This window comes from Nannobrachium achirus, assembly GCF_963921795.1.
Source record: "Nannobrachium achirus genome assembly, chromosome: 24".
NCBI lineage: Eukaryota > Metazoa > Chordata > Actinopteri > Myctophiformes > Myctophidae > Nannobrachium > Nannobrachium achirus.
In genome coordinates this window covers 811,208-837,865 of record NC_137831.1, presented here as the reverse complement: position 1 = coordinate 837,865, position 26,658 = coordinate 811,208, and the positions used below count along the sequence as shown (strand labels likewise).

The following is a 26,658-nucleotide window of genomic DNA, read 5'->3' as shown; positions in this document are numbered from 1 at the left end:
AATAGAATAGAATAGAATAGAATAGAATAGAATAGAACCCACTCCTCCTCCTCAGATAGCTAATAGAATAGAACACAATAGAACCCACTCCTCCTCCTCAGATAGCTAATAGAATAGAACACAATAGAACCTACTCCTCCTCCTCGGATAGCTAATAGAATAGAACCCACTCCTCCTCCTCAGATAGCTAATAGAATAGAATAGAATAGAACACAATAGAACCCACTCCTCCTCCTCAGATAGCTAATAGAATAGAATAGAATAGAACACAATCCACTCCTCCTCCTCAGATAGCTAACAGAATAGAACACACTAGAACCTACTCCTCCTCCTCAGATAGCTAATAGAATAGAATAGAACATAATAGAACCCACTCCTCCTCCTCAGATAGCTAATAGAATAGAATAGAATAGAACACAACAGAACCCACTCCTCCTCCTCAGATAGCTAATAGAATAGAATAGAATAGAATAGAATAGAATAGAACAGAACCCACTCCTCCTCCTCAGATAGCCAACCAGCATTTCTTCAGGGTCTGCATTCTTCTCAACCACCTGCAGAAAGAGACTCCTCGTTAGAATAGATAGATAGATCTATAGATCTAATAGATAAATAGATAGATACCTTTATTATCCCAAGGGGGAATAAATTAATACCAACATGCTAATCAACCACCTGCAGAAAGAAAGCCTCGTTAGAATAAATTAATACCAACATGCTAATCAACCACCTGCAGAAAGAAACACCTCGTTAGAATAGATAGATAGATACCTTTATTATCCCAAGGGGGAATAAATTAATACCGACATGCACATCATAACTTAAAGGGGCTGAACTACAGTATGTCATTAATCTATCTTCGTGATGTCACTGATCACATGACCACACAATCAATCCTCCACTTCTAGGGTTAGGTTAGGTTAGGTTAGGTCAGGTTAGGTTAGGTTAGGTTAGGGTTAGGTTAGGTTAGGTTAGGTTAGGTTAAGTTAGGTTAGGTTAGGTTAGGTTCTAGGGTCAATCCTCCACTTCAAGGCAGCGCAGCTTTTTTCTTATTTCCACACAACTCTAAGGTATGTTAATTACATAGGGGCGTCATGGCTCAGGGGTAGAGAAACCGTCGATAGAGTACGAAGGGTTCCTGAAGGGATCCCAGTTGGATCCCGGGCTCCCCCAGAGTTAAGGCCCATTCCCACTGGGCCATGGCTCCCCCAGAGTTAAGGCCCATTCCCACTGGGCCATGGCTCCCCCAGAGTTAAGGCCCATTCCCACTGGGCCATGGCTCCCCCAGAGTTAAGGCCCATTCCCACTGGGCCATGGCTCCCCCAGAGTTAAGGCCCATTCCCACTGGGCCATGGCTCCCCCAGAGTTAAGGCCCATTCCCACTGGGCCATGGCTCCCCCAGAGTTAAGGCCCATTCCCACTGGGCCAGATAAACAGAGTTAAGGCCCATTCCCACTGGGCCAGATAAACAGAGTTAAGGCCCATTCCCACTGGGCCAGATAGACAGAGTTAAGGCCCATTCCCACTGGGCCAGATAGACAGAGTTAAGGCCCATTCCCACTGGGCCAGATAAACAGATGAAAACATATCTTTCTCCATTCAAGTGGATGTTAAGATACTGATAAAACATATTGGTCACAGTCAGATATCTGTTTTATCAGTATCTTACCATCCACTTGAATGGAGAAAGATATGTTTTCATCTGTTTATCTGGCCCAGTGGGAATGGGCCTTAACTCTGTTTATCTGGCCCAGTGGGAATGGGCCTTTAGTGTGGAAGAGTCTATCTGGCCCAGTGGGAATGGGCCTTAACTCTGTTTATCTGGCCCAGTGGGAATGGGCCTTAACTCTGTTTATCTGGCCCAGTGGGAATGGGCCTTAACTCTGTTTATCTGGCCCAGTGGGAATGGGCCTTAACTCTGTTTATCTGGCCCAGTGGGAATGGGCCTTAACTCTGTTTATCTGGCCCAGTGGGAATGGGCCTTTAGAGTGGAAGAGTCTATCTGGCCCAGTGGGAATGGGCCTTAACTCTGTTTATCTGGCCCAGTGGGAATGGGCCTTTAGTGTGGCAGAGTCCTTGAGCAAGACTCTGAACCCCTAGTCTGGCGTAGCCAGACAACTATTCCACAATCTCTGAATGCTATATAGAGTCTGGAACAGCAGCTCCCTAACGGCGAGTAATGGAAACGGGCATTACCGTTCAAAACATATATATTTTAAAATGTCATTTCTGCTAAGCAGCAAGCTAAACATGCTTATATGATTTTTATTTATATAATGATAAATGTGTGCGATGTGAGACGGAAACGAAGTGACGTGGGGGCTTCACTTCCGCTTTAACCGGTACTCATCGTTCTTCTCTCGATGCACCAGACTGTATGACGGGAGCATTTGCAAATCGCGGAGGCAACAGTCTGGCCACGCGAGACTACTGAACCCCCAACTGCTCCTGATGAGCGTTTGTCTGTTGTAGTCTGGCATGGACAGACTAGCAAATGCTCCTGTCATACAGTCTGTACATACTGTACATACTGTACATACTGTACATACTGTACAGTATTTCTTTCTAGATTAATATTTCCATGCATTTGATGTATTAGTATTGTATAAGTATTTGTGTGTGTGTGTGTGTGTGTGTGTGTGTGTGTGTGCGTGTGCGTGTGCGTGTGCGTGTGTGTGTGTTAGGTCATTAACGAAAAAGTCGACAAGTCGACACAGTCGACTTCATTACACAAGTCGACTCCCACCAGAGAAAGTCGAAGTTGAAGTTGAAAAAAGGAAATACTTTCTATTGTGAAAATAGCAGATCTACATGCTCACTGTGAGCATGTAGATCTGCTATTTTAACAATTTCTGCCTCTATATACCTGTATTTGATAATTTGGCCAATGTTTAATCTGTCATTTTAGAGGTTTTAAAAAGTCCTTAAATTGTCACTTTAGAAATGTGCAGATACCCTCTATACACTTAAACTTTATGTTGGTTTGTTTACTGTTGAGAGAGAAAACAATGTTGCACATTAAGTTAATCATCTGGGGACCCCCCAAAATAACTGGGGGGGTCGTGTGTGATGTGATGACGTCATCAAACGATAAAGTCGACTTCAACTCAACTTTTTACCTAGTCGAGTCGACTTGCAAAAATCACAAGTCGTTAATGCCCTAGTGTGTGTGTGTGTGTGTGTGTGTGTGTGTGTGTGTGTGTGTGTGTGTGTGTGTGTGTGTGTGTGTGTGTGTGTGTGTGTGTGTGTGTGTGTGTGTGTGTGTGTGTGTGTGTGTGTGTGTGTTCTCCAGACATCAGGTGAGTGACAGATGGAGCCAGAGATGTGCGCTGTGCGTCACGTTGTGCTGCTGCTACGCTCTGAACTAACAGCTGTGACAGACAGGTCTGATGACTGGTGTCATGTGACCCCCCCCCCCCCCCCCCCAAACCAAACCAGTTACACCATGTGACCCCTCCCCCAAACCAATTACACCATGACTTCCTGCATAAAGACATGCATTATTATAGAACATTCACACAAAAAGCCATGAATCATTATAAAACATTCACACAAAGACATGAATTATTATACAACATACAATGTGTCCTTCTTTAGCAAGGTGGTCCAATCCATCCAATCCACTTAATCTATAACACATTCTACAACCACGGGTTAGAAAATCACACACTAAAATCCACTGTATGGAAACACCTTAAAACGTATAAGCGTCTATGAGTTCACAGAGACACTGGCGTGCCAAACCATTCTATGGTTCATTTAAAAACAAACAATAAAATCTTTAAAAAAAACTGGCATTAGCAGCAGTGTGTCCACGTGTCCCTGAGCAAGACTTTTAAGCCATAAACTGTTCAACACCATCAGCACTGCTCACTTCACTCCGGTGTGGTTTTTAACCACGTGGAAAGAGAGAGTCATGAATGAAAAGAACTTCACACAACGTTCAACCTGTTTGTTCACCTGAACGTCATTTGTGTTGGGTCTGTCTATACCAGTAAGACTCCCTAATCGGGAGATAAGCGACCGTTGGTCGCTTATCTCCACAAATAGGCCAAAAGTTTGTTTTACCAATTATCAAGACATACGGGCAGTTGACAGTTTGCCATGGTTACTCATTGAAGTTGAATCTCCATATATGGAGATAACCTACGCATCACACTAAGTCTGACCTCACCAGCCCATATTTGGGCATGAGCAACTTTTGTCTCCATATATGGAGATATGATGACATCACACAGTCCTCAGCCGATGATGTGGCGTGATGTCATACAATACACAAACGAGCCCTACAGTATAAAGGGGCAATTCTTGCCAGGAAAGAAGCATTTCTTCGACTCAGACCTTATCGCCAGGGTTGGCTTATAGCAGCTGTCGGTAGGACCATATATGGATTCTGTTAGTGTGGATCTCCTAACAGGGCATCATCTGGGATACAATCCCTTTTATGCCCATATATGGAGATCCCTAACAGAATCCCTTTCATGCCCATGTATGGAGATCCCTAACAGAATCCCTTTTATGCCCATATATGGAGATCCTAACAGCATCCCTTTTATGCCCATATATGGAGATCACTAACAGCTAACAGAATCCCTTTTATGCCCATATATGGAGATCACTAACAGCTAACAGAATCCCTTTTATGCCCATATATGGAGATCCCTAACAGAATCCCTTTTATGCCCATATATGGAGATCCCTAACAGAATCCCTTTTATGCCCATATATGGAGATCCCTAACAGAATCCCTTTTATGCCCATATATGGAGATCCCTAACAGAATCCCTTTTATGCCCATATATGGAGATCCCTAACATAATCCCTTTTATGCCCATATATGGAGATCCCTAACAGAATCCCTTGTATGCCCATATATGGAGATCCCTAACAGAATCCCTTTTATGCCCATATATGGAGATCCCTAACAGAATCCCTTTTATGCCCATATATTATGGAGAAATCCCTGCTCTGGGTATCTGACATCAGTGTGATGTCACCTGTTTATGCCCATATATGGAGATCCCTGCTCTGCGTATCTGGTTGCTATGGTAAACAGTTGGTTGCTAGGGTAAAAAAACATGGTTGCTATGGTAAACAGTTGGTTGCTAGGGTAAACAGTTGGTTGCTAGGATAAAACCATGGTTGCTAAGGTGGTTGCTAACGTACACTAACAAACCGGCAACAACAGACTGTTGCCACAGCAACGTACACAAAGGTTTGTGTACACATGTGGCGTGATGTCATACTGATGCGGAGATATGAGCAGGGCAAAGGTGTGACGTGTGACGGACGGACGGACGGCCAGTGGAGGTTTTCATAGTAAACTGCTCCCTGACGGTCGCAATAAAAACAAATGTTTAAAAAAAAGCATACATTTTTGGATTAACTTAAAACCTAATGTGGAGGCGCCTGCTGGCCTAGTGGTCAAGGCGCATACCACAACTATACTACCACATAGGCTATATTGCCTGCTGGCATTGCCAGTGCGATTCCCAATCTGGACAACATTTGCAACATTTCATTCCACATCTTTCTCCCCATTTCCTGTCAGTACTGTCCTATCAAATAAAGGCATAAAAAGCCCAAAAAACTAATCTTAAAAAAAAAACGTGAAAAAACTAACGTGAAGTAGGCTGCCCTTTTATCTGTCTATAAAAAGTGTCCTCTCCAGACCATGAATGCAGTTTTTAATATGGTGAAAGAAATGCAAATGTCCCCTCTTTCCATGCCATACCTGAAGGCAGCATTCAAGTAATCTCTGAAGAACAGATTCTATGCATGGGAACAGAGTTTTTCTTTGACGATGGCTTGCCAGATTGGTATTCAAGAGAATTGCCTTGTCCAAACTCTCCTGAACTTGAATGCAGCATCTTATGTTGAAAGAATTGCCCTTTCTGTGTAGAAATCCATGCCACTTCTCCAGTATTGACTACTTGATTGAGCTTAATCAACTACTTGATCATGCACAGAAAATGGCCGACCTCCAAGCTCACAACGCGTCGCAGCGCGACGCGTTGTGAGCTTGGAGGTCTGCTATTTTCAATATTTTCACCAAAAGGCCATCTTAGAAATGTCAGCCCCTGCCTCTCTAACATTGTCTGCAGGGACCATGCAGCTTCTGTATTTACAATACACTGAACCACTGAAACCCCCCATATGTGTTGTTTATCAATCAGCTAAATGTTCACATTTGATGCTACACATATCTGGAGGAAACTACTTGAAAACTGCTGCTATGATGTCACTCTCAGTTCTTAAACCCATTTAGGGCCTAGAATTATTGAATGCTTTAACTATTGAAAAATAGCAGATATACAAGCTCACAGCGCGGCACCGAGTGCCGCGCTGTGAGCTTGTAGATCTGCTATTTTTGAAAAAGTCGTGAAAATCAAATCTTTGAATATATGTATTTTTAAAGCGAATGTTTGTAACTCAAACTTTGCTTCTGGGGGGGGGGGGGGGGGGGGGGGTGGGGGGGGGTCCCTGGAACTAAATATTTTGAGATGGGGGTCCGTGGCCAAATACATATCATTTTGGGGGTCCTTCACATGAAAAGGTTTGAGAACCACTGACATAGTAGTCTCTCAAGAACAGACTAACTGAGCTCCAGTTAAGTGAAAAGGTCCTTTTCTTTGACGATGGCTGGCCAGATTGCTGACATAGAAACATAGTTTTTTTTTCTTCAAAAAGACACTTATAGAATCGTGTCAAAATTCACATTTTCACGATTTTTCAAAAAGATCTACAAGCTTGCAGCGCGGCACTTGTGCCACATTGTGAGCTTGTATATCTGCTATTTTTCAATAGTTAAAGCATAAAATAATGATACGCAATAATGTGTACCCGTTCTGAATGCGTTAAATTACAACAGAAAACCTTGCTGTTTGCCTTTCAATGGGCTTCATTGAGCAATGTGACACATTTTACAATAGGTTTTTTACTTCTTTAGTTTTTATTGTATTCTAATACAATAATTAGAATGATGTGTTTATCGTGTTTCCCTTGCTTAATGATTTATCTAAAGCACATTTTATTGCCTTGCTTTTGAAATGTGCAAACTTGACTCTTTCACCGAATGTCTGTTAATTTTCACCAATTTGTCTCTTTGCACATTAAGTGATATTTTTCCAAGTATACACTAGGGTTCATGTGGTGATAGAGTATATATAATGACCAGGTCTTGAACAGAGTCACATGGACACTAGGGTTCATGTGGTGATATAATGACCAGGTCTTGAACAGAGTCACATGGACACTAGGGTTCATGTGGTGATATAATGACCAGGTCTTGAACAGAGTCACATGGACACTAGGGTTCATGTGGTGATATAATGACCAGGTCTTGAACAGAGTCATATGGACACAGGGTTCATGTGGTGATATAATGACCAGGTCTTGAACAGAGTCACATGGACACTAGGGTTCATGTGGTGATATAATGACCAGGTCTTGAACAGAGTCACATGGACACTAGGGTTCATGTGGTGATATAATGACCAGGTCTTGAACAGAGTCACATGGACACTAGGGTTCATGTGGTGATATAATGACCAGGTCTTGAACAGAGTCACATGGACACTAGGGTTCATGTGGTGATATAATGACCAGGTCTTGAACAGAGTCACATAACACATGTTATGGTGCAGTAAGCACATGTTAGGAGGATTCATGTTAGAGAATCATTTCTATGTATTTGATCATGATGTTGATGTAATGGTGTATTTACCTTGCTGGTAAATCACTCTGGATTATAAGAGTCGGCTAAATGCCTACAGTAAATTGGTTCTAACTATATACTGTATGCATGAGTTAAATAGAGTTAGAACATGTTATTGAAATGTATTGAAATTGTATTGAAATGCATTGATTTTTTCCCGGCACAGGAATAAATCCTCTTCGCCAGACTCACAAATATAAATATTCTTTAAAATAATCACATGTTTTCACATAATCATACATATAATATAACCCCAATTACCTTTTTAATGTCCTTGCTAGATAAAGTTTCCGTTATTTGACGGTTACAACTGTAACCAACTATTATGTGAGAGTGTACAAAAGGAACCAAATGGACCCTTACAGATCCATTTGGTTCCATTTGTACTCTCTCACGGTTAAATTAACTTTCCGAGGATCATGATATTTCCTTCATTAACTGAAGCTCTACAACAGGTTGAATGAATCAAATAGTTTGATTCAAACTGAGAAACAAACAGAAATGAGACTTTCTCACCTTTTTCCCGTTGACAAAGAAGACGAGTTCACTGGACGGAGACATGACAGACTGGTGTGTACTGACTGACAGACAGACTGACAGACTGACAGACAGACAGACAGACAGACAGACAGACAGACAGACAGCTATGAGAGAGAAACACCTATTTATGTTCAGAGAAAGACTGTCTGTCTGAGACCCACATGTGTTGCATTTATCTCATAATTAATCTTCACACACACACGCACGCACGCACGCACGCACGCACACACACACACACACACACACACACACACACACACACACACACACACACACACACACACACACACAACCCTAACCCATTACAGGTCACATGGGTCCATGCACGGTCACACATTACGACGACAACATTACAATTTACAATTTAAGCATTTAGCAGACACTCTTATCAACATCAACACATCAACTGCATTGTCTGCATAGCAATCTAGTAGGATAATAACCAAGCACCTGATCAGTAAAAAACATTATAGAGAACTAAGAATGCTATCTAGCTTTCATATATGGCCATTGAGGGTAGGTGTGCTAAGTGCTATGGGCTTAGTTATGTGGAGTCTGAAGAGGTGATCTTTAGACCACGGTGGAAGCTAGGGAGTGAGTCTGTAGTTCTAATGGAAGCTAGGGAGTGAGTCTGTAGTTCTAATGGAAGCTAGGGAGTGAGTCTGTAGTTCTAATGGAAGCTAGGGAGTGAGTCTGTAGTTCTAATGGAAGCTAGGGAGTGAGTCTGTAGTTCTAATGGAAGCTAGGGAGTGAGTCTGTAGTTCTAAGTGCGACAGGGAGTTTATTCCACAGTTTAGAGGGCAGGTGGGCGAATTGTGTTTTTTTATCCTGGGTTTTTTAACAAGGGTTCTGTCAGCATCTCTGAGTGAACGGGTGGGGATGTAGGGGTTGATCAGGTCTTGGAGGTATGGAGGAGCCATACCTTTGGCTGCTTTGAAGGTCAGCATCAGTGTTTTGTATTCAGTGCGGGCCGCAACCGGGAGCCAGTGGAGGGAGCGGAGAAGGGGGAGACAGGCTGGTTGAAGACCAGTCGTGCCACGGCATTTTGGATCAGTTGGAGAGGTTTAAGTGCACATGCTGGGAGACCAGTGAGGAGAGAGTTACAATAGTCAAGTTTTGATATGACAGATGTCTGAATGAGGAGCTGGGCTGACTCCTGGGTGAGGAAGGGTCTGATTCTAGGGATGTTATAGAGTGTGAACCTACATGACCGGGTGACTGATGCAATGTGTGCCTTGAATGATAGCTGGCTGTCCAGGACCACACCAAGGTTTCTAGCAGTTGGAACCAAAGTCACCAATGTGTTGTCTATTACAGCGCACTGGTCCTCTCAATGTGTGGTCCTGGGACCACCAGGGTCCTTCAGGGGTCCCTGTCCCTCAGGGGGTCCTTCAGGGGTCCCCCGGGCTAAATGTTTAATCTTCACCATTAGGCCTACATTCATACATTACATACACATCAGTGTTGATTTCGTCGACTAAAACTATGACGAAAAATGTTTTTCGACTGTGTTTTTTTCACTGACGAAAACTACATAAAAACTAAACAAAAACTAAGCTGTGATGACTAAAACTAAGACTAAATATATTGACAATTGTGTCAACAAAATAAAAACTAGACTAAAACGTTAGGGAGGGACTGGTGGAGAAGAGAGTCATTTTATGTTTGGTTGCTCTCAGGTGTTGCTTGCTGAAAATAGCAGATCTGAGCTTGTAGATCTGCTAAACAAGTGTAAAATCAGTCATTGCGATGCCATCAAGGCCTGCCAAAATACATTTTAGTCGACTAAATCAACTGTAGATTTAGTCTATTTAGGCTTATGATATTTAGTCGACTAAAATTAGACTAAAAATAATACTTTTCAGCCAGGACACTAAATTATGACTAAAACTAAATGACATTTTATTCACTACTAAAACCAAAATCAAAATTCGCTGTCTGGGAATGTGAAACCAAACATAGCTGATCTACAAGCTTGTAGATCTGCTATTCTTTGGTGAAGAGATTTGGCCGTAGATGGATAAAATAACTCATCAAGTCCAGTGCAAATCAGGTGTGTTTTACTAAGCATAGTGAAGTGATATTTATGAATTCCAAACGTACAGCAATGTGTCACTTTAGAAATGTGCAGATACCCTCTATACACTTAAACTTTATGTTGGTTTGTTTACTGTTGAGAGAGAAAACATTGTTGCACATTAAGTTAATCATGGGGCAGGTTGCACCACCAGAACGTAAGTTAAGTTCTGTCTTAAGTTAGGGAGTAAAGTCCTTACTAGAGGCAAGCTAGTTAGTTTGTAACTCAGTGAGTTACTAACAGGTGTTGCACCACAACGTAACTAGTAATGCGTAGACTGTTCCTAAAGTAAAGTATAGTCACATACAATGACGTCATAGCTCCCGAATCCAATGAAAACAAGCTGTTTCTAGTAAGGATATATTGATACGCGTGCTCATGGCGAGCGCATCCCTGCACATGGATTGTATCACAAATTATATTGGCCCCTCATACATTTTGCCCCGTTGAGAAGTAACGCAGGGCATATTTGGAGGGGGAAGAGCACCGTTCAATTCGCTGTTGTGCTGTATGTCTGCCGCGGCTATATGCAGTAGTTGAAAAAGTACTCAAATGAATTAAAAAAGTATCAATCCTGCAATATAGAAATACACTATTAATAGCAGACACATCGTGAGCTTGTAGATCGGCTATTTTCAAATATGGTATATAGGGCTTAACGTATGTTTTAAACAGATGGGTCGTTTCATTGTTGAATTAATTAAATAGCCGATATAATGCTGTCTGCCACGCCCCCCCCCCCCCCCCCCCTTTTTCTTTTTTTCTGCCTTTGTATTTGATGTTATGGTTTTGAAACTGATATTATCCTTGATAAAGTATGTTCTATCCGTCTGTCTTTCAATGTTATATGAGATACTTAAAGTGTGGTTCCTGTGGAAATAAGCCTCGGCTTTCTAGGATCTCCTTTTAGTTGACCTTGTACCAGTGATTTGTACTGTCATGAAACTGTACTTTTTTTCTATTGCAAACTTCTAATAAATTCTTCAATCAATCAAAAAAGTGAAGTTGCTCTACTCCCATTGAGATAGGTTACTTAGTAAGGACTTAGTGCTGCCCAAAGGCTGGTGTAAATATTTAGTAGTTACTTAGAGATACGTTAGAGTGGTGCAACAGCTGAAATTTTAGTAATGCGTAAGTCTTGACTTATAGAAGCCATTTACGTTACAACTAGGCTACGTTTGAACTTAGTGTGAGGTGGTGCAACCCCACCCTGGGGACCCCCAGAATAATGTGGGGACCCCTGCTGGGGGTCACACACGCACGTGCACGCACGCCACACACACGCACTCTCTCTGTGCAGACAGACAGCCACCAGTGCGCATGCTCGGCAGGCAGTGCAGCAGGAAGGCTAGCTGGTTAGCATCGTTAGCATCGCGGACAGACAGACAGACAGACAGACAGACAGACAGACAGATCTCCTCATCCTCACTGATCCTCATCTCAACTCTACTATTTTCTATCAGCAGCTAAAAGGTGAGCTTTATGACATCACAGAAACACCAACACAGCGGGTTTAAAGGCCTTAAAAGGCAGCCTGGAGTTTAAACAAACCTCCTGGTTGGTTTTATATTTATTAACACAGCCTTTTAAACATGACGTCTTTTGTTCCCAACGCGTTAGCTTAGCTTAGCATCAGAGATGGGATTTATGGCTCTATGCAGTGAGCCGGGTCTGTGGGATCCGTTCCTTTTAAAGAGCTGTTCAAAAGACTGTCTCGTTTGAGTTACTTTGTAGATTTTGATTATAATTACAAATAACTTCAACCCTATAGGACTATACATTTATTTCTGACATATATAGGTAGCCTACATAACTGCCAATGCGTCGCGACACATTGTGACTGTGAGCTTGTACATCTGCTATTTTCACATTATTTTTCTACATTTTACTCATTGGAAAAGCTGTGAAACAGGACATTCTGCATTGATTGATTGATTGCATAGGAAAAGGTACAGTTTCATGACGGTACAGTTCACTGGTACAAGGTCTACTAAAAGGAGAACCTAGAAAAGACTACGATTATTTCCACAGGAAACCATTGAAGTAACTCATACTCATACTCTAATATTGGTACTTAAAGTACATTCTGATACCAATACTTTTTTTTACTTTTACTCAAAACAACATTCCTACTTGATTGCAGTATTGATATTTTTACTACTAAGTCAAGAAATCGAGTTATTTTCCCACCAATGTTCATTAGAAATGAAAGGCTCCCTGCTGTGAACCGAATCCTATCGTTCATTTCAAAGAGCCGTTCGAAAGACTCGATTCGTTCGCGAACGTCCCGCTCAACACGGTGCCATGCTAACGGCTAGGCTAGGCTAGGCTAGGCTAGCTGGCCGGCTCGCTCCGTTGCCGGGCTTTAAAACCCGTGATTTCTATGTTTAATTAACGTCTTTATATCAATGGTTGAAATACTTAATAGTGCTGTCAGTGTCCATATATGGAGTTGTTGTTGTTTTGTGTGGTCTGCTTTTAGCTAAGCTTAAAGAAGCTAGCTAAGCTAGCTGTCTATTCTGCTTGAGGGAAGAGAGAACATTGTTAACTGAAATCTCTGCTTCTGGGGGTCCCTGGAACCACACGTTGTGAGATTAGGGGGTCCGCGGTTAAATACATGTCATCCTGGGGGTCCCTGGAACCACACGTTGTGATGGGGGTCCGCGGTTAGATACATGTCATCCTGGGGGTCCCTGGAACCACACGTTGTGAGATGAGGGGGTCCGCGGTTAGATATGTCATCCTGACACATGTGAGGACCACTGAGATGTGAGATGAGGGGGTCCGCGGTTAGATACATGTCATCCTGACACATGTGAGGACCACTGGCACTGAAACATTATTATTCAGAGAATTTAGAAGAAATGTGTAGAATGCAGGCCTTTATATCTGTTCCTGGGGGTCCCTGGCCCTGGAACAACACGTTGTGAGATGGGGGTCCGCGGTTAAATACATGTCATCCTGGGGGTCCCTGACATAGTGTGAGGACCACTGACACAGAAACATCATTATTCAGAGAACTGTTAGGATTTAGAATACATTTGTAGAACGCAGTCTGTTCCTGGGGGTCCCTGGCCCTGGAACAACACGTTGTGAGATGGGGGTCCGCGGTTAAATACATGTCATCCTGGGGGTCCCTGACATAGTGTGAGGACCACTGACACAGGAACATCATTATTCAGAGAACTGTTAGGATTTAGAATACATTTGTAGAACGCAGTCTGTTCCTGGGGGTCCCTGGCCCTGGAACAACACGTTGTGAGATGGGGGGGGGGGGTCCGCGGTTAAATACAGGCCACTGTGGGGGTCCCTGACATGAAGTTATTAGAACCACAGATCTATAGAAGTGTTAGTATTTAGAAGACATGAGTCTATAATCTACAGATCTGTTCTATTATAGCTGTTAGCAGGCCCAGCTAACAGCTAGCTGCTGGCCGGCGCGTGGTGGTCACACATAGGGTAGTTTATTGCCCTGGAATGAAGCGACAGTCAATGACATCTAGTTGAAGAAAAAGACTTGTTTGTACATTACAGCACTGGTCCTCTCAACCCTTTCAGGCAGGGACCCCAAAAATAATCCTATTTTAACTGGGGACCCCCCACCCTGATGAGCACTAAGGGTCGTTTCATACCGTTATAAGGAGCCTAACTAATTTCGGTTCGGGAGGACGCCCCGACCCGAAATTATTTAGGTTCGGGGGGAGTTCATCCATACTTTCTTAACGGCTAGTGCCCAAGTCGCTTGTAAATATTGGAGGTCCGTGGCATGACGACGTTTGTGGCCGATGAATGAGCGTTGCAGGGCGGATATACATATCTGACTTGCCCTCGCGCTGCACACTGAATGACTGGAGGTCCAGTGAGGAGCAGCTCCAGCAGGCAGCAGCACCAAACGCTCGGTTCGAGCTCTGTCAAAAACATTTAATCTACAAGCTCACATTATAGACGTGCCGCCTCCCTTGCTGCATGCATGTCATCACGCAGTCACACAACTCGTCGTGGAAAAAAAAAAACATATCAACACGGAACACTAGCAATTAGCAAAGTTGTGTTTAAGCTCTTCTTTTCTCTTTAAAACGGTCGGCGACGCGTTAGCAGCGATACACGCAGCAAAGGCGTGTGTGTGTGTGTGTGTGTGTGTGTGTGTGTGTGTGTGTGTGTGTGTGTGTGTGTGTGTGTGTCGCGCGCGCGCCTCCCAGTCCACCACTCTTCGTCTCCAGTATCCGCTCTCTGATGCCCAATACACGGCCACACAAGCATTTGGAAGTCGGCGTGTCTCCCACACAAACGACGGCTGTTTCCTTGGATTCACAGCCGAGAATATGAACGTGAAGCCGGGATGAATGAATGAGAAGACACCGCTGAGTACCGAAATTAAGTCGGGAGGTCACAACATTTCGTCAGCACCGTAGAGCCGAATTTAGTCGGTTGACGCCCCCCCGAACCGGGGGATGCGAACCATATTTGGGTTCGCCTACTGCCGAACCGAAATTAGTTAGGCTCCTTATAACGGTATGGATCGACCCTAAGAGTTGAGGCATTACATTTTGTATAACACGGTTCTATTGTGAAAATAGCAGATCTACATGCTCACATTATGTAGATCTGCTATTTTCACAATTTCTGCCTCTAATATTTGACAATTTGGCCAATGATTAATTTGTCATTTAGAGGTATTAAAAAGTCCTTACATTGTCCCTTTATAAATGTGCAGATACCCTCTATACACTTAAACTTTATGTTGGTTTGTTTACTGTTAATGTTAATGTTGCACATTATGTTGATCATCTGGGGACCCCCCTGGGGGTCCCGACCCATAGGTTGAGAACCCCTGCATTAGAGGTCCACAGACTGTTCCTTTTCATGTCAAGGACCCCCAGGATGTGATTGGTCCGGAAATGTTAGGGGGCTCACCGTCCTGGGGACCCCCTGGCTGTGGTCCAGGGACCCCCTGGCTCTGGTCCTGGGGACCCCCTGGCTCTGGTCCAGAACGTTAGAGATGGGGGGGGTCCTGAGATGTTGCCTTTTGGGAAATATCCGATCTACAAGCTCACTTGGTGTATGCATATGGGGTTCAATTGGTTAAAGTTGTTGTTGTGATGCTATGTCAGCTCATTTAGCTGGGGACCCCCTGGCCTTGTGATGCCATGTCAGCTCATTTAGCTGGGGACCCCCTGGCCTTGTGATGCTATGTCAGTTCATTTAGCTGGGGACCCCCTGGCCTTGTGATGCCATGTCAGTTCATTTAGCTGGGGACCCCCTGGCCTTGTGATGCTATGTCAGTTCATTTAGCTGGGGACCCCCTGGCCTTGTGATGCTATGTCAGTTCATTTAGCTGGGGACCCCCTGGCCTTGTGATGCTATGTCAGCTCATTTAGCTGGGGACCCCCTGGCCTGGGACCCCCTCTTGATTGAATATGTTAACGTTTCTGTTCTTCAAAACACTGCTTCTCAGCCCTTTTCATGTCAAGGACCCCCAAACCCCTGGACCCCCATTTGAAACGTTTCTATTGTAACATTCTATGTTAATGTAACTCTGTAGTACAAATGGAACCAAATGGACCCTAACAGGTCAGAGTTAAGGACCTTTAAGGGTCCATTTGGTTCCACTTGGACACAGAGTTGCATTCCCAAAGGTTCCATTTGGCTCCTAACTATCATTTAGCAAGGACCCCTGGGGGTCCCCGGACCCCACTTTGTGAACCGATGCCTTAACAAAAAGATCAAGGCAACAGAATAACCTCATGCACTGTAGAGGCCTGCTGTACATCAATCAATCACTTTAATGATCAATGTAACGGCATTGATCATTAATCTATCTGATATGAAACACATTGATCATTAATCTATCTGATATAAAACACATTGATCATTAATCTATCTGATATAAAACACTTTAATGATCAATGTAACGTCATTGACCACAGAGTCATGTGATGGCTTTTATTCACTGTGACGAGGCTCTAGTCCTGGGGTTCCCTAACTTTGTTTTAATCCGAGGCCTTATATTTATAGCATATCGTTGTTGTCGGGTGAAAACCTTGTATGTCCAAAACCGTTCGTTTTGTATTTATCATATATAAAATGTACTAAACTACTGAAAACAGCAGATCTACAAGCACACGTGCTTGTAGATTGGCTGTTTTCACTAGTTTTGTGCGACAGTCTTGTATGATGAAGCAGGGCTTTGCTTTACCAATAGACGTAAACATTTGAAACTTGGAGATACAAGGTTTCTGCCCGACAGTGAGGATATTTTAGTGATTATGTTGCGAGGAAAATGCTGAAATAATAGCCATGCTTCATCTCTCTCTCAACTAAGGGGTCCCTGCTTCATCTCTCCCTCAACTAAGGGGTCCCTGCTTCATCTCTCTCTCAGCTAAGGGGTCCCTGCTTCATCTCTCTCTCAGCTAAGGGGTCCCTGCTTCATCTCTCTCTCAAGTAAGGGGTCCCTGCTTCATCTCTCTCTCAACTAAGGGGTCCCTGCTTCATCTCTCTCTCAACTAAGGGGTCCCTGCTTCATCTCTCTCTCAGCTAAGGGGTCCCTGCTTCATCTCTCTCTCAACTAAGGGGTCCCTGCTTCATCTCTCTCTCAACTAAGGGGACCCTGCTTCATCTCTCTCTCAGCTAAGGGGTCCCTGCTTCATCTCTCTCTCAGCTAAGGGGTCCCTGCTTCATCTCTCTCTCAACTAAGGGGTCCCTGCTTCATCTCTCTCTCAGCTAAGGGGTCCCTGCTTCATCTCTCTCTCAACTAAGGGGTCCCTGCTTCATCTCTCTCTCTCAACTAAGGGGTCCTTGGACTGAAAACGTTGAAGACCTGTGATCTTGTGTGTGTGTGTGTGTGTGTGTGTGTGCGTGCGTGCCGTAGTGTTTGTGGAACAGTGTTTAAACAGACAGTCAACAGTTGTATTTGAATGTAGGAATGTTTAGAAACATTAATGTTCTTTGGTAGTCCAGCAGTGTGGATCTCAGCACAGCACAGCGTAGCCTCAGCCTGGTAGCATCGTATGTGTTCTATCCGTCTGTCATTCATTGTTATATGAGATACTTTACTATATCTACTGCATAGTACTGTGTTCTCTCCGTCTGTCATTCATTGTTATGTGTTCTATCCGTCTGTCATTCATTGTTATATGAGTTAAATATCTATCATAGTACTGTGTTCTCTCTGTCTGTCATTCATTGTTATGAGATACTTCAATGGTTTCCTATGGAAATAAGCTTAGTCTTTTCTAGGATCTCCTTTTAGTTGACTTTTTACCAGTGAACTGTACCGTCATGAAACTGTACCTTTTCCTATGCAAACTGACAAAGTCTTCAATCAGGTTCATAACTTGATGTCCCATGTTGCTGTGTGTGTGTGTGTGTGTGTGTGTGTGTGTGTGTGTGTGTGTGTGTGTGTGTGTGTGTGTGTGTGTGTGTGTGTGTGTGTGTGTGTGTGTGTGTGTGTGTGTGTGTGTGTGTGTGTGTGTGTGTGTGTGGACACAGTGATTGTCAGGTGAATTTACATTTAGTGAGTGGACAATGTTTTGATGAGGCTTCTGTCAAGGAGAGAATCCTTACTCTTAGAGAAGAGAAAAACGGACGGGATTCTTTATTTTTTCATTTTCAACTTTTACTGCACCGAAAATCCACTAGGGGTGCCACGGTTCAGTCAGCCCACGGTTCGGTTCGTATCTCGGTTTTTGGCTCACGGTTTTCGGTACAGTAAAAATTTAAAATGAAAAAATAAAGAATCCAAAATGTTCAGTTAATTGTAAAGATGGGGTGCAATCGTTTGTTTCCCCCCTAAAACATGATAATCAGTTATTATGATTTACTAGGAGGAAGAGTTTCTCCAATAAAGGGTACAGAAAGAGTTAAATTATGTTTTTATGAGGCCACACCCAAAACAATAAAGACATTGGGTTCATTCGGTATGGGCTGTTAGGTTTGGTATACTGGTTCGGTTCAGTTCAGTACTGTGGCTCCCCTAGTTAACTCTCTGTTGTGTTCTTTAATAATAATAATTATAATCTTAGTCTGTTGTTCTTCTCTTCCAGGGTGTCCTTTATCAATAAAAATAATTATGATAATAATAATCTTAACACTCTGTTGTTCTTGTCTTCCAGGGTGTCTTTTATGAATAATCAAAAGCAGCAAAAGCCAACGCTAACCGGCCAGCGTTTCAAAACGAGGAAAAGAGGTTTGTGATCTGTGTGTGTGTGTGTGTGTGCGCGCGCGCGCGTGTGTGTGTGTGTGTGTGTGTGTGTTTGACTATAGTCTGGAAGAGGCATTCCTTGCTAAGGTTCTAAAATACCAACTTCTCAAAAATGAGATTGAACAACTCGGGTACAACTGTAAACGTCTTGTGTTTATATTTGGAAGTCTTGGCCATGTCCACAGACTAGTCGTAAGGGGTTTGCAGACGGCAGGAATTCCCAAGCCAAAAGCCAAAGCATTGGCAAAATTCTGCTCAATATCTGTGATAACAGGCAGCCGCCATATATGGAGACATTGCTTCTTGTACCCATAGACTAAGATCATTACTGTATCACATATGGAGGAGACACTGCTTCTTGTACCCATAGACTAAGATCATTACTGTATCACATATGGAAGAGAAGCTGCTTCTCTTGTACCCATAGACTAAGATCAGACATAATGTATCACATATGGAGGAGACACTGCTTCTTGTACCCATAGACTAAGATCATTACAGTATCACATATGGAAGAGAAGCTGCTTCTTGTACCCATAGACTAAGATCATTACTGTATCACATATGGAGGAGACACTGCTTCTTGTACCCATAGACTAAGATCAGACACTGCTTCTTGTACCCATAGACTAAGATCATTACTGTATCACATATGGAGGAGACACTGCTTCTTGTACCCATAGACTAAGATCATTACTGTATCACATATGGAAGAGAAGCTGCTTCTTGTACCCATAGACTAAGATCATTACTGTATCACATATGGAAGAGAAGCTGCTTCTTGTACCCATAGACTAAGATCATTACTGTATCACATATGGAGGAGAAGCTGCTTCTTGTACCCATAGACTAAGATCATTACTGTATCACATATGGAAGAGAAGCTGCTTATTGTACCCATAGACTAAGATCATTACTGTATCACATATGGAAGAGAAGCTGCTTCTTGTACCCATAGACTAAGATCATTACTGTATCACATATGGAAGAGAAGCTGCTTCTTGTACCCATAGACTAAGATCATTACAGTATCACATATGGAGGAGACACTGCTTCTTGTACCCATAGACTAAGATCATTACTGTATCACATATGGAGGAGACACTGCTTCTTGTACCATAGACTAAGATGATTACTGTATCACATATGGAGGAGACACTGCTTCTTGTACCCATAGACTAAGATCATTACTATATCACATATGGAGGAGAGGGTGCTTCTTGTACCCATAGACTAAGATCATTACTATATCACATATGGAGGAGAGGGTGCTTCTTGTACCCATAGACTAAGATCATTACTGTATCACATATGGAGGAGAGGGTGCTTCTTGTACCCATAGACTAAGATCAGACATACTATATCACATATGGAGGAGACACTGCTTCTTGTACCCATAGACTAAGATCATTACTGTATCACATATGGAGGAGACACTGCTTCTTGTACCCATAGACTAAGATCATTACTGTATCACATATGGAGGAGAGGGTGCTTCTTGTACCCATAGACTAAGATCATTACTGTATCAAAGAGATTCTGTACTTGATGAGTGCATCTACCAGTATTTGTGTTCAAGATGTTTTCTTGTAAAATGTGAACATAAATAAATGATTAAGTGTGTGTGTGTGTGTGTGTGTGTGTGTGTGTGTGTGTGTGTGTGTGTGTGTGTGTGTGTGTGTGTGTGTGTGTGTGTCATGTGAGTACCACTGTATTCTGCTAGACTCCAGTCAACACATGTCCATGTTGTTGTTCAGATGCATTCCTGTTCAGCTGCTGCTGTACTCGTTGAGCAACGTGTTGTACAGGTTTAATACGCCAGGAGATATAAACTTAGTGGGCTGAGGATTTGGACGAGGTTGACCCCCCCCCCCCCCCCCCCCCCTAGAAGGGAGAGGGAGTGTTGTTTTTGACAGCAAATTTAGATTTAATTTGTCATAATTTTAGTCGACGAAATCAACAGAGAGTCGGAGACGTCTTCCACAGGAAGGGCGACGTGAAAATAAAAAGAATAAACACTTCTTTGGTGTTTTATGAAAACGTTGCTACACTCAAAACCCAATGTTCCCTGCCATGAAGGGGGCGGAGCCAGAAGCTCACAAGCCGTGAGGGGGCGTCGACCTTGTCCAAAACCTCAGCCCATGATGGCTCCTGGCGTTTATTATTTAGTACATGACTAAACAGTCACCTCAGCTGCTGCTGCTCTCTGGACTCAGAGTTCCAGAGTGCAGACGGACTGTTCTCAGAGTTAGTGTTGTTTCATTGGTTAACGTTTGGATGAGAAAAGCCTTCTTCAGAGAGAAACAACGCGGCCAGTCCTCTCATGGTTCCAACCAGCTCTAATCAGTGCTGCTCAGCTTCAAATACATGACATTTAACCAGAATTCGGGCTGTCATGATTATATTCCATGATTTGCAAACATTTTCAAGATTTTTCAAAAATGGCAGAACTACAGTGCCGTGCTGTGAGCTTGTATATCTGCTGTTTCTTTATGTTTAAACCATGGTTAAAAGAGGGTTCCTGTGTGTTCTCCCCCGCTGATGAAAAAGAGAGATTTGACCCAACTCAGTTTCAAGAGAGCATCGTACAAGGCTTGAACCAAACTGGTTCTGACTTGGAAGAGATTTGACCCTATAGGTTAATGTTAATGGGTTAAACATTAATGTTGATGTGTTTCAGATGAAAAAGAGAGATTTGACCCAACTCAGTTTCAAGAGAGCATCGTACAAGGCCTGAACCAAACTGGTTCTGACTTGGAAGCCGTCGCTAAGTTCCTCGACGCCTCCGGAGCCAAGCTCGACTACCGTCGCTATGCGGAGACGCTGTTCGACATCCTGGTGGCGGGGGGGATGCTGGGTGAGTAACCATGGTAACGTCCTGGTGGCAGGGGGGATGCTGGGTGAGTAACCATGGAAACGTCCTGGTGGCGGGGGGGATGCTGGGTGAGTAACCATGGTAACGTCCTGGTGGCAGGGGGGATGCTGGGTGAGTAACCATGGAGACTTCCTGGTGGTGGGGGGGATGCTGGGTGAGTAACCATGGTAACGTCCTGGTGGCAGGGGGGATGCTGGGTGAGTAACCATGGTAACGTCATAGGACTAGGGATGGGATGATATGACATTTTCATATCATGATTATTGTGACAAATGAAATAATCAAAACCCATCATTCTGGGGCGAAAAATGATGCCAAAAAAACTGCCCATCTACAAGCTCACAACGTCTTTCGTTGTAGATCAGCTATTTTTTGGCAAAGACATTTGGTAGAGAGTGAATAAATAAAAGTACATTTTACCAGTAGAGGGTTTAAATGGTACCAGAATTCTAGAGGGTTTAAATGGTACCGGATATGCAGCTCTACAAATAAAAGGTGAATTGATCCCAGTGCATGACAGAGGACGATATCACCATAAATTAAATCTCCACGTAACTATCATTGTGAGTGTTTTTTATCACGATAAACGATAATATGGCTTATGGTCCCATCCCTAGAGAGGAACATTTGTTTAGCAGGTGAAAGCAGTGTTGACCAAGGCTACACTAATCTGGATCTTTTTCTAAACTCAGATCTTTGTTTATCTGAATAATAAATATCCAGGTCCACACGTTTTTGTAAATCTTCACTTGTTTATCCGGTTATAAAACGATCTGGTTTAGCGGCGGAAATCTCCTGCTGCTTGGTGAGGCTGAAAGCCCCGATCGCACAACAAAACGTGAGGTTAGAATATCTATATTTATATATATATATATATATATATATATATATATATATCAATATTTATATATATATATATATATATATATCTCAATATTTATATATATATATATATATATATATATATATATATATATATATATATATATATATATATATATATCAATATTTATAATATTGGGGTAGCCAGCAGCTAAAGCTGTTACAAAGAAATGTCCATCGACTACCTTTTTTTAAGATTGGAGACCAACAGTAGTATTTTGAAATTAATTCTTTAACAAAGCACGTGCTTTGTTAAAGAATTAATTTCAAAATACTGTTGGTTTACAGACAGAGTAAAGATCATTGTGGACTAATTGTACATCCATTTGTGAGGACTCCAGCCAAACAGCTGAACTACCAGTTCACAGCTTGTTGGGACATGTTGTGAGCTTGTAGATCTGCTGTTTTCACTGGTTTGGGATCCGGGCAAACGTCTAATCTCTCTGTTTCTGTTTTGGGTCACAGGATAAAACGTTTGGGATGCTCTAAAGCAGGGGTGCCCACACTTCTTTGACGTGACATCTACTTTTAAAATGACTAGCTCAACATGATCTACCCATACACAATGTTTTAGCTGAGGGCCTGAGGGAGGCTTGGGAATAGCAGCACTGGTGTTACATTTTAGACAAACACACTTACTGTAAGGGGGAAATAAATGGGAAATACTGGGGGAAATGTCTTCATCCCATTCTGTATGGAAGTGCTAGGTTTTGGGGTTCTTTACTTTCTTGAACAAAGCATTGCATTGGAGGTTTGCCTACTTTAGAACAGGCCCTTCTTGATGTCATATTGACATATTCTTTTTATATTTTAATGATATATTTTTAGAGGCATGTCATGTGGTCTACCTGCACACCCTTGGTGATCTACTGGTAGATCACCATCTACCTTTTGGGCACCCCTGAACTAAAGCATACAGCTGAACTGTCAGTGTTTCTTCATGCTGTGACATGTTTATGTCAGCAGGGGGAGTAGTTGTCTCATTTATGTTGGTGCCAGGCATCTGACCTGTGTGTGTGTGTGTGTGTGTGTGTGTGTGTGTGTGTGTGTGTGTGTGTGTGTGTGTGTGTGTGTGTGTGTGTGTGTGTGTGTGTGTGTGTGTGTGTGTGTGTGTGTGTGTGTGTGTGTGTGTGTGTGTGTGTGTGTGTGTGTGTGTGTGTGTGTGTGTGCGCGCGCGCGCATACAGCTCCAGGTGGAACTCTCTCTGATGACATGACCTCTCTCTCTCTCTCTCTCTGTGTGTGTATGTGCATATAATGTATTGTTTATGTGCATACAGCTCCAGGAGGAACTCTGTCTGATGACATGACCCGCACTGAGTTCTGCCTCTTCACTGCACAAGAAGACCTGGAGACCATGCAGGCTTATGCTCAGGTTATTGTTAATAATACCCTTTATTAATACCTTATTATTATTATTAATATTACTACTACTAGAAGACCTGGAGACCATGCAGGCTTATGCTCAGGTTAAATTAATACCCTTATAATACCTTTATAACCCTAACCCTAACATACCCTATAACCCTAACCCTCTTCACTGCACAAGAAGACCTGGAGACCATGCAGGCTTATGCTCAGGTTAAATTAATACCCTTTATTAATAATACCCTTTATTAATACCTTATAATACCTAGAAGACCTGGAGACCATGCAGGCCTACGCTCAGGTTAAATTAATACCCTTATAATACCTTATTATTATTATTATTATTAATACTATTACTACTACTAGAAGACCTGGAGACCATGCAGGCCTACGCTCAGGTTAAATTAATACCCTTATAATACCTTATTATTATTATTATTATTAATACTATTACTACTACTAGAAGACCTGGAGACCATGCAGGCTTATGCTCAGGTACATGTTTAGATGTGTTGTTTATCTATAAATAAATGCAGGTTATACACTAGGTTTATGTGTACACTAGGGTGCTCTGCCCTAACCCTCAGGGCAGAGCAGAGCAGCGGATGGGTTTTCTTTTTATTTAACAGTCGGTGTGCAAGTAAAGTACTGGTGTTGTGCTGCTCACCAGTAACACACAGTAAAGTACTGGTGTTGTGCTGCTCACCAGTAACACATAGTAAAGTACTGGTGTTGTGCTGCTCACCAGTAACACACAGTAAAGTACTGGTGTTGTGCTGCTCACCAGTAACACACAGTAAAGTACTGGTGTTGTGCTGCTCACCAGTAACACACAGTAAAGTACTGGTGTTGTGCTGCTCACCAGTAACACATAATAAAGTACTGGTGTTGTGCTGCTCACCAGTAAAGGCCCATTCCCACTGGGCCAGATAACAGATATCTGGAGATATTTCTCCAGATATTTTTCCATGCAAAGTGGATGGTAGATACAGATACAAAAAATATTTGCCACAGATAAAAGTATCTGTGGCAAATATCTGTGGTAGACTTTTTTTAAATCTGTATCTACCATCCACTTTGCATGGAACAATATCTGGAGAAATATCTCCAGATATCTGTTATCTGGCCCAGTGGGAATGGGCCTTAACACATAATAAAGTACTGGTGTTGTGCTGCTCACCAGTAACACATAGTAAAGTACTGGTGTTGTGCTGCTCACCAGTAACACATAATAAAGTACTGGTGTTGTGCTGCTCACCACTAACACAGAGTACCGTTGTAACCTGGGTGTACAGTATTGTATTCCTATAGTTACTGTAGCTGGTGTTATCAGTTATGTGTACAGTCTTGTATTCCTATAGTTACTGTAGCTGGTGTTATCAGTTATGTGTACAGTCTTGTATTCCTATAGTTACTGTAGCTGGTGTTATCAGTTATGTGTACAGTCTTGTATTCCTATAGTTACTGTAGCTGGTGTTATCAGTTATGTGTACAGTCTTGTATTCCTATAGTTACTGTAGTTGGTGTTATCAGTTATGTGTACAGTCTTGTATTCCTATAGTTACTGTAGTTGGTGTTATCAGTTATGTGTACAGCCTTGTATTCCTATAGTTACTGTAGTTGGTGTTATCAGTTATGTGTACTGTCTTGTATTCCTATAGTTACTGTAGTTGGTGTTATCACAGTTATGTGTACAGTCTTGTATTCCTATAGTTACTGTAGTTGGTGTTATCACAGTTAGACATATCAGTTCACGTCAGAAACCTGACTGGTTTAGATCAGATCTTCAGTGTTTAATCGTCTTGCTCATGTGTTGTTGGTGATGAGGTTTCTGACATGTACGCTGTGTTGTTTGTCTTTTAGGTTTTATCACAAGGAGGAACCGTAACGTTGTGTTGTTTATCATGTATGAAGGAGTAACTGTAACAGTGTGTTGTTTGTCTCTTAGGTTTTTAACAAACTGATCAGGCGTTACAAATACCTGGAGAAAGGATTTGAAGAGGAGATTAAGAAGGTGAGCTCTGTCTGTCTGTCTGTCTGTCTGTCTGTCTGTCTGTCTGTCTGTCTGTCATTCTGTCTGTCTGTCTGTCTGTCTGTCTGTCTGTCTGTCTGTCATTCTGTCTGTCATTCTGTCTGTCTGTCTGTCTGTCTGTCTGTCTGTCTGTCATTCTGTCTGTCTGTCTGTCTGTCTGTCTGTCTGTCTGTCTGTCATTCTGTCTGTCATTCTGTCTGTCTGTCATTCTGTCTGTCATTCTGTCTGTCTGTCATTCTGTCTGTCTGTCTGTCTGTCTGTCTGTCTGTCTGTCTGTCTGTCTGTCTGTCTGTCTGTCTGTCTGTCTGTCTGTCTGTCTGTCTGTCATTCTGTCTGTCTGTCTGTCTGTCTGTCATTCTGTCTGTCATTCTGTCTGTCTGTCTGTCTGTCTGTCATTCTGTCTGTCATTCTGTCTGTCTGTCATTCTGTCTGTCATTCTGTCTGTCTGTCTGTCTGTCTGTCATTCTGTCTGTCATTCTGTCTGTCTGTCATTCTGTCTGTCTGTCATTATGTCTGTCATTCTGTCTGTCTGTCTGTCTGTCTGTCTGTCATTCTGTCTGTCATTCTGTCTGTCTGTCATTCTGTCTGTCTGTCTGTCTGTCTGTCTGTCTGTCTGTCTGCATGTGTCTGTACTAGGGCATTCAAGAATAGTGATTTTTAGTATTCAAATTATTCGACCTCAAAGTATTCGAATAGTGGAATATTGGACAGGACTGGCCAAACTGTCAAAAATTAAGTAAGCAAGAGGCGAACATTGTGAAAATAGCAGATCTACATGCTCACAACGCCTCGCGTTGCAATGTGGTATTATTAAAGGGGAGATACAATGGACCAAAGTCAAGTTTCCTTTCTTTTTGTGCTGAGTTTAGAATAGAAACAAGTCCTTTGTGGCTGAACTATCTCCTTAAATTGACACTTCACTGTCATCTGGGGATGAACCACTTGAACCGTCAAATACTTTAGTCTGC

General features: G+C 42.6%; 2 protein-coding genes across 6 annotated transcripts in view; one reads left to right on the top strand and one right to left on the bottom strand.

Annotated features, from left to right (window-relative positions):
* Positions 1 to 8,278, bottom strand: part of aox5 (aldehyde oxidase 5) — a gene marked incomplete at both ends in the record, with an annotated part of 102,427 nt that extends 94,149 nt beyond the window's left edge. Inside the window, 2 exons of the mRNA XM_080754921.1 lie at positions 497 to 554; positions 8,234 to 8,278. Coding sequence (XP_080611047.1) covers positions 497 to 554; positions 8,234 to 8,278 — 103 coding nt within the window. The remainder of the gene's footprint in view (positions 1 to 496; positions 555 to 8,233) is intronic.
* A 3,413-nt stretch (positions 8,279 to 11,691) lies between these two features.
* The window catches only part of bzw1a (basic leucine zipper and W2 domains 1a), a 36,072-nt gene continuing 21,105 nt past the window's right edge, over positions 11,692 to 26,658 (top strand). For 3 of the 5 annotated variants that reach the window (XM_080720855.1, XM_080720858.1, XM_080720854.1), the window contains exons 1-5: positions 11,692 to 11,807; positions 18,446 to 18,519; positions 21,215 to 21,391; positions 23,571 to 23,665; positions 25,607 to 25,672. In XM_080720855.1, coding sequence (XP_080576981.1) covers positions 18,456 to 18,519; positions 21,215 to 21,391; positions 23,571 to 23,665; positions 25,607 to 25,672 — 402 coding nt within the window. In that variant the 5' untranslated portion in view covers positions 11,692 to 11,807; positions 18,446 to 18,455. Of the gene's footprint in view, positions 11,808 to 18,445; positions 18,520 to 21,214; positions 21,392 to 21,460; positions 21,478 to 21,600; positions 21,607 to 23,570; positions 23,666 to 25,606; positions 25,673 to 26,658 lie in introns of those variants that run through there. The other 2 variants (XM_080720856.1, XM_080720857.1) reach the window with 2 other exon arrangements.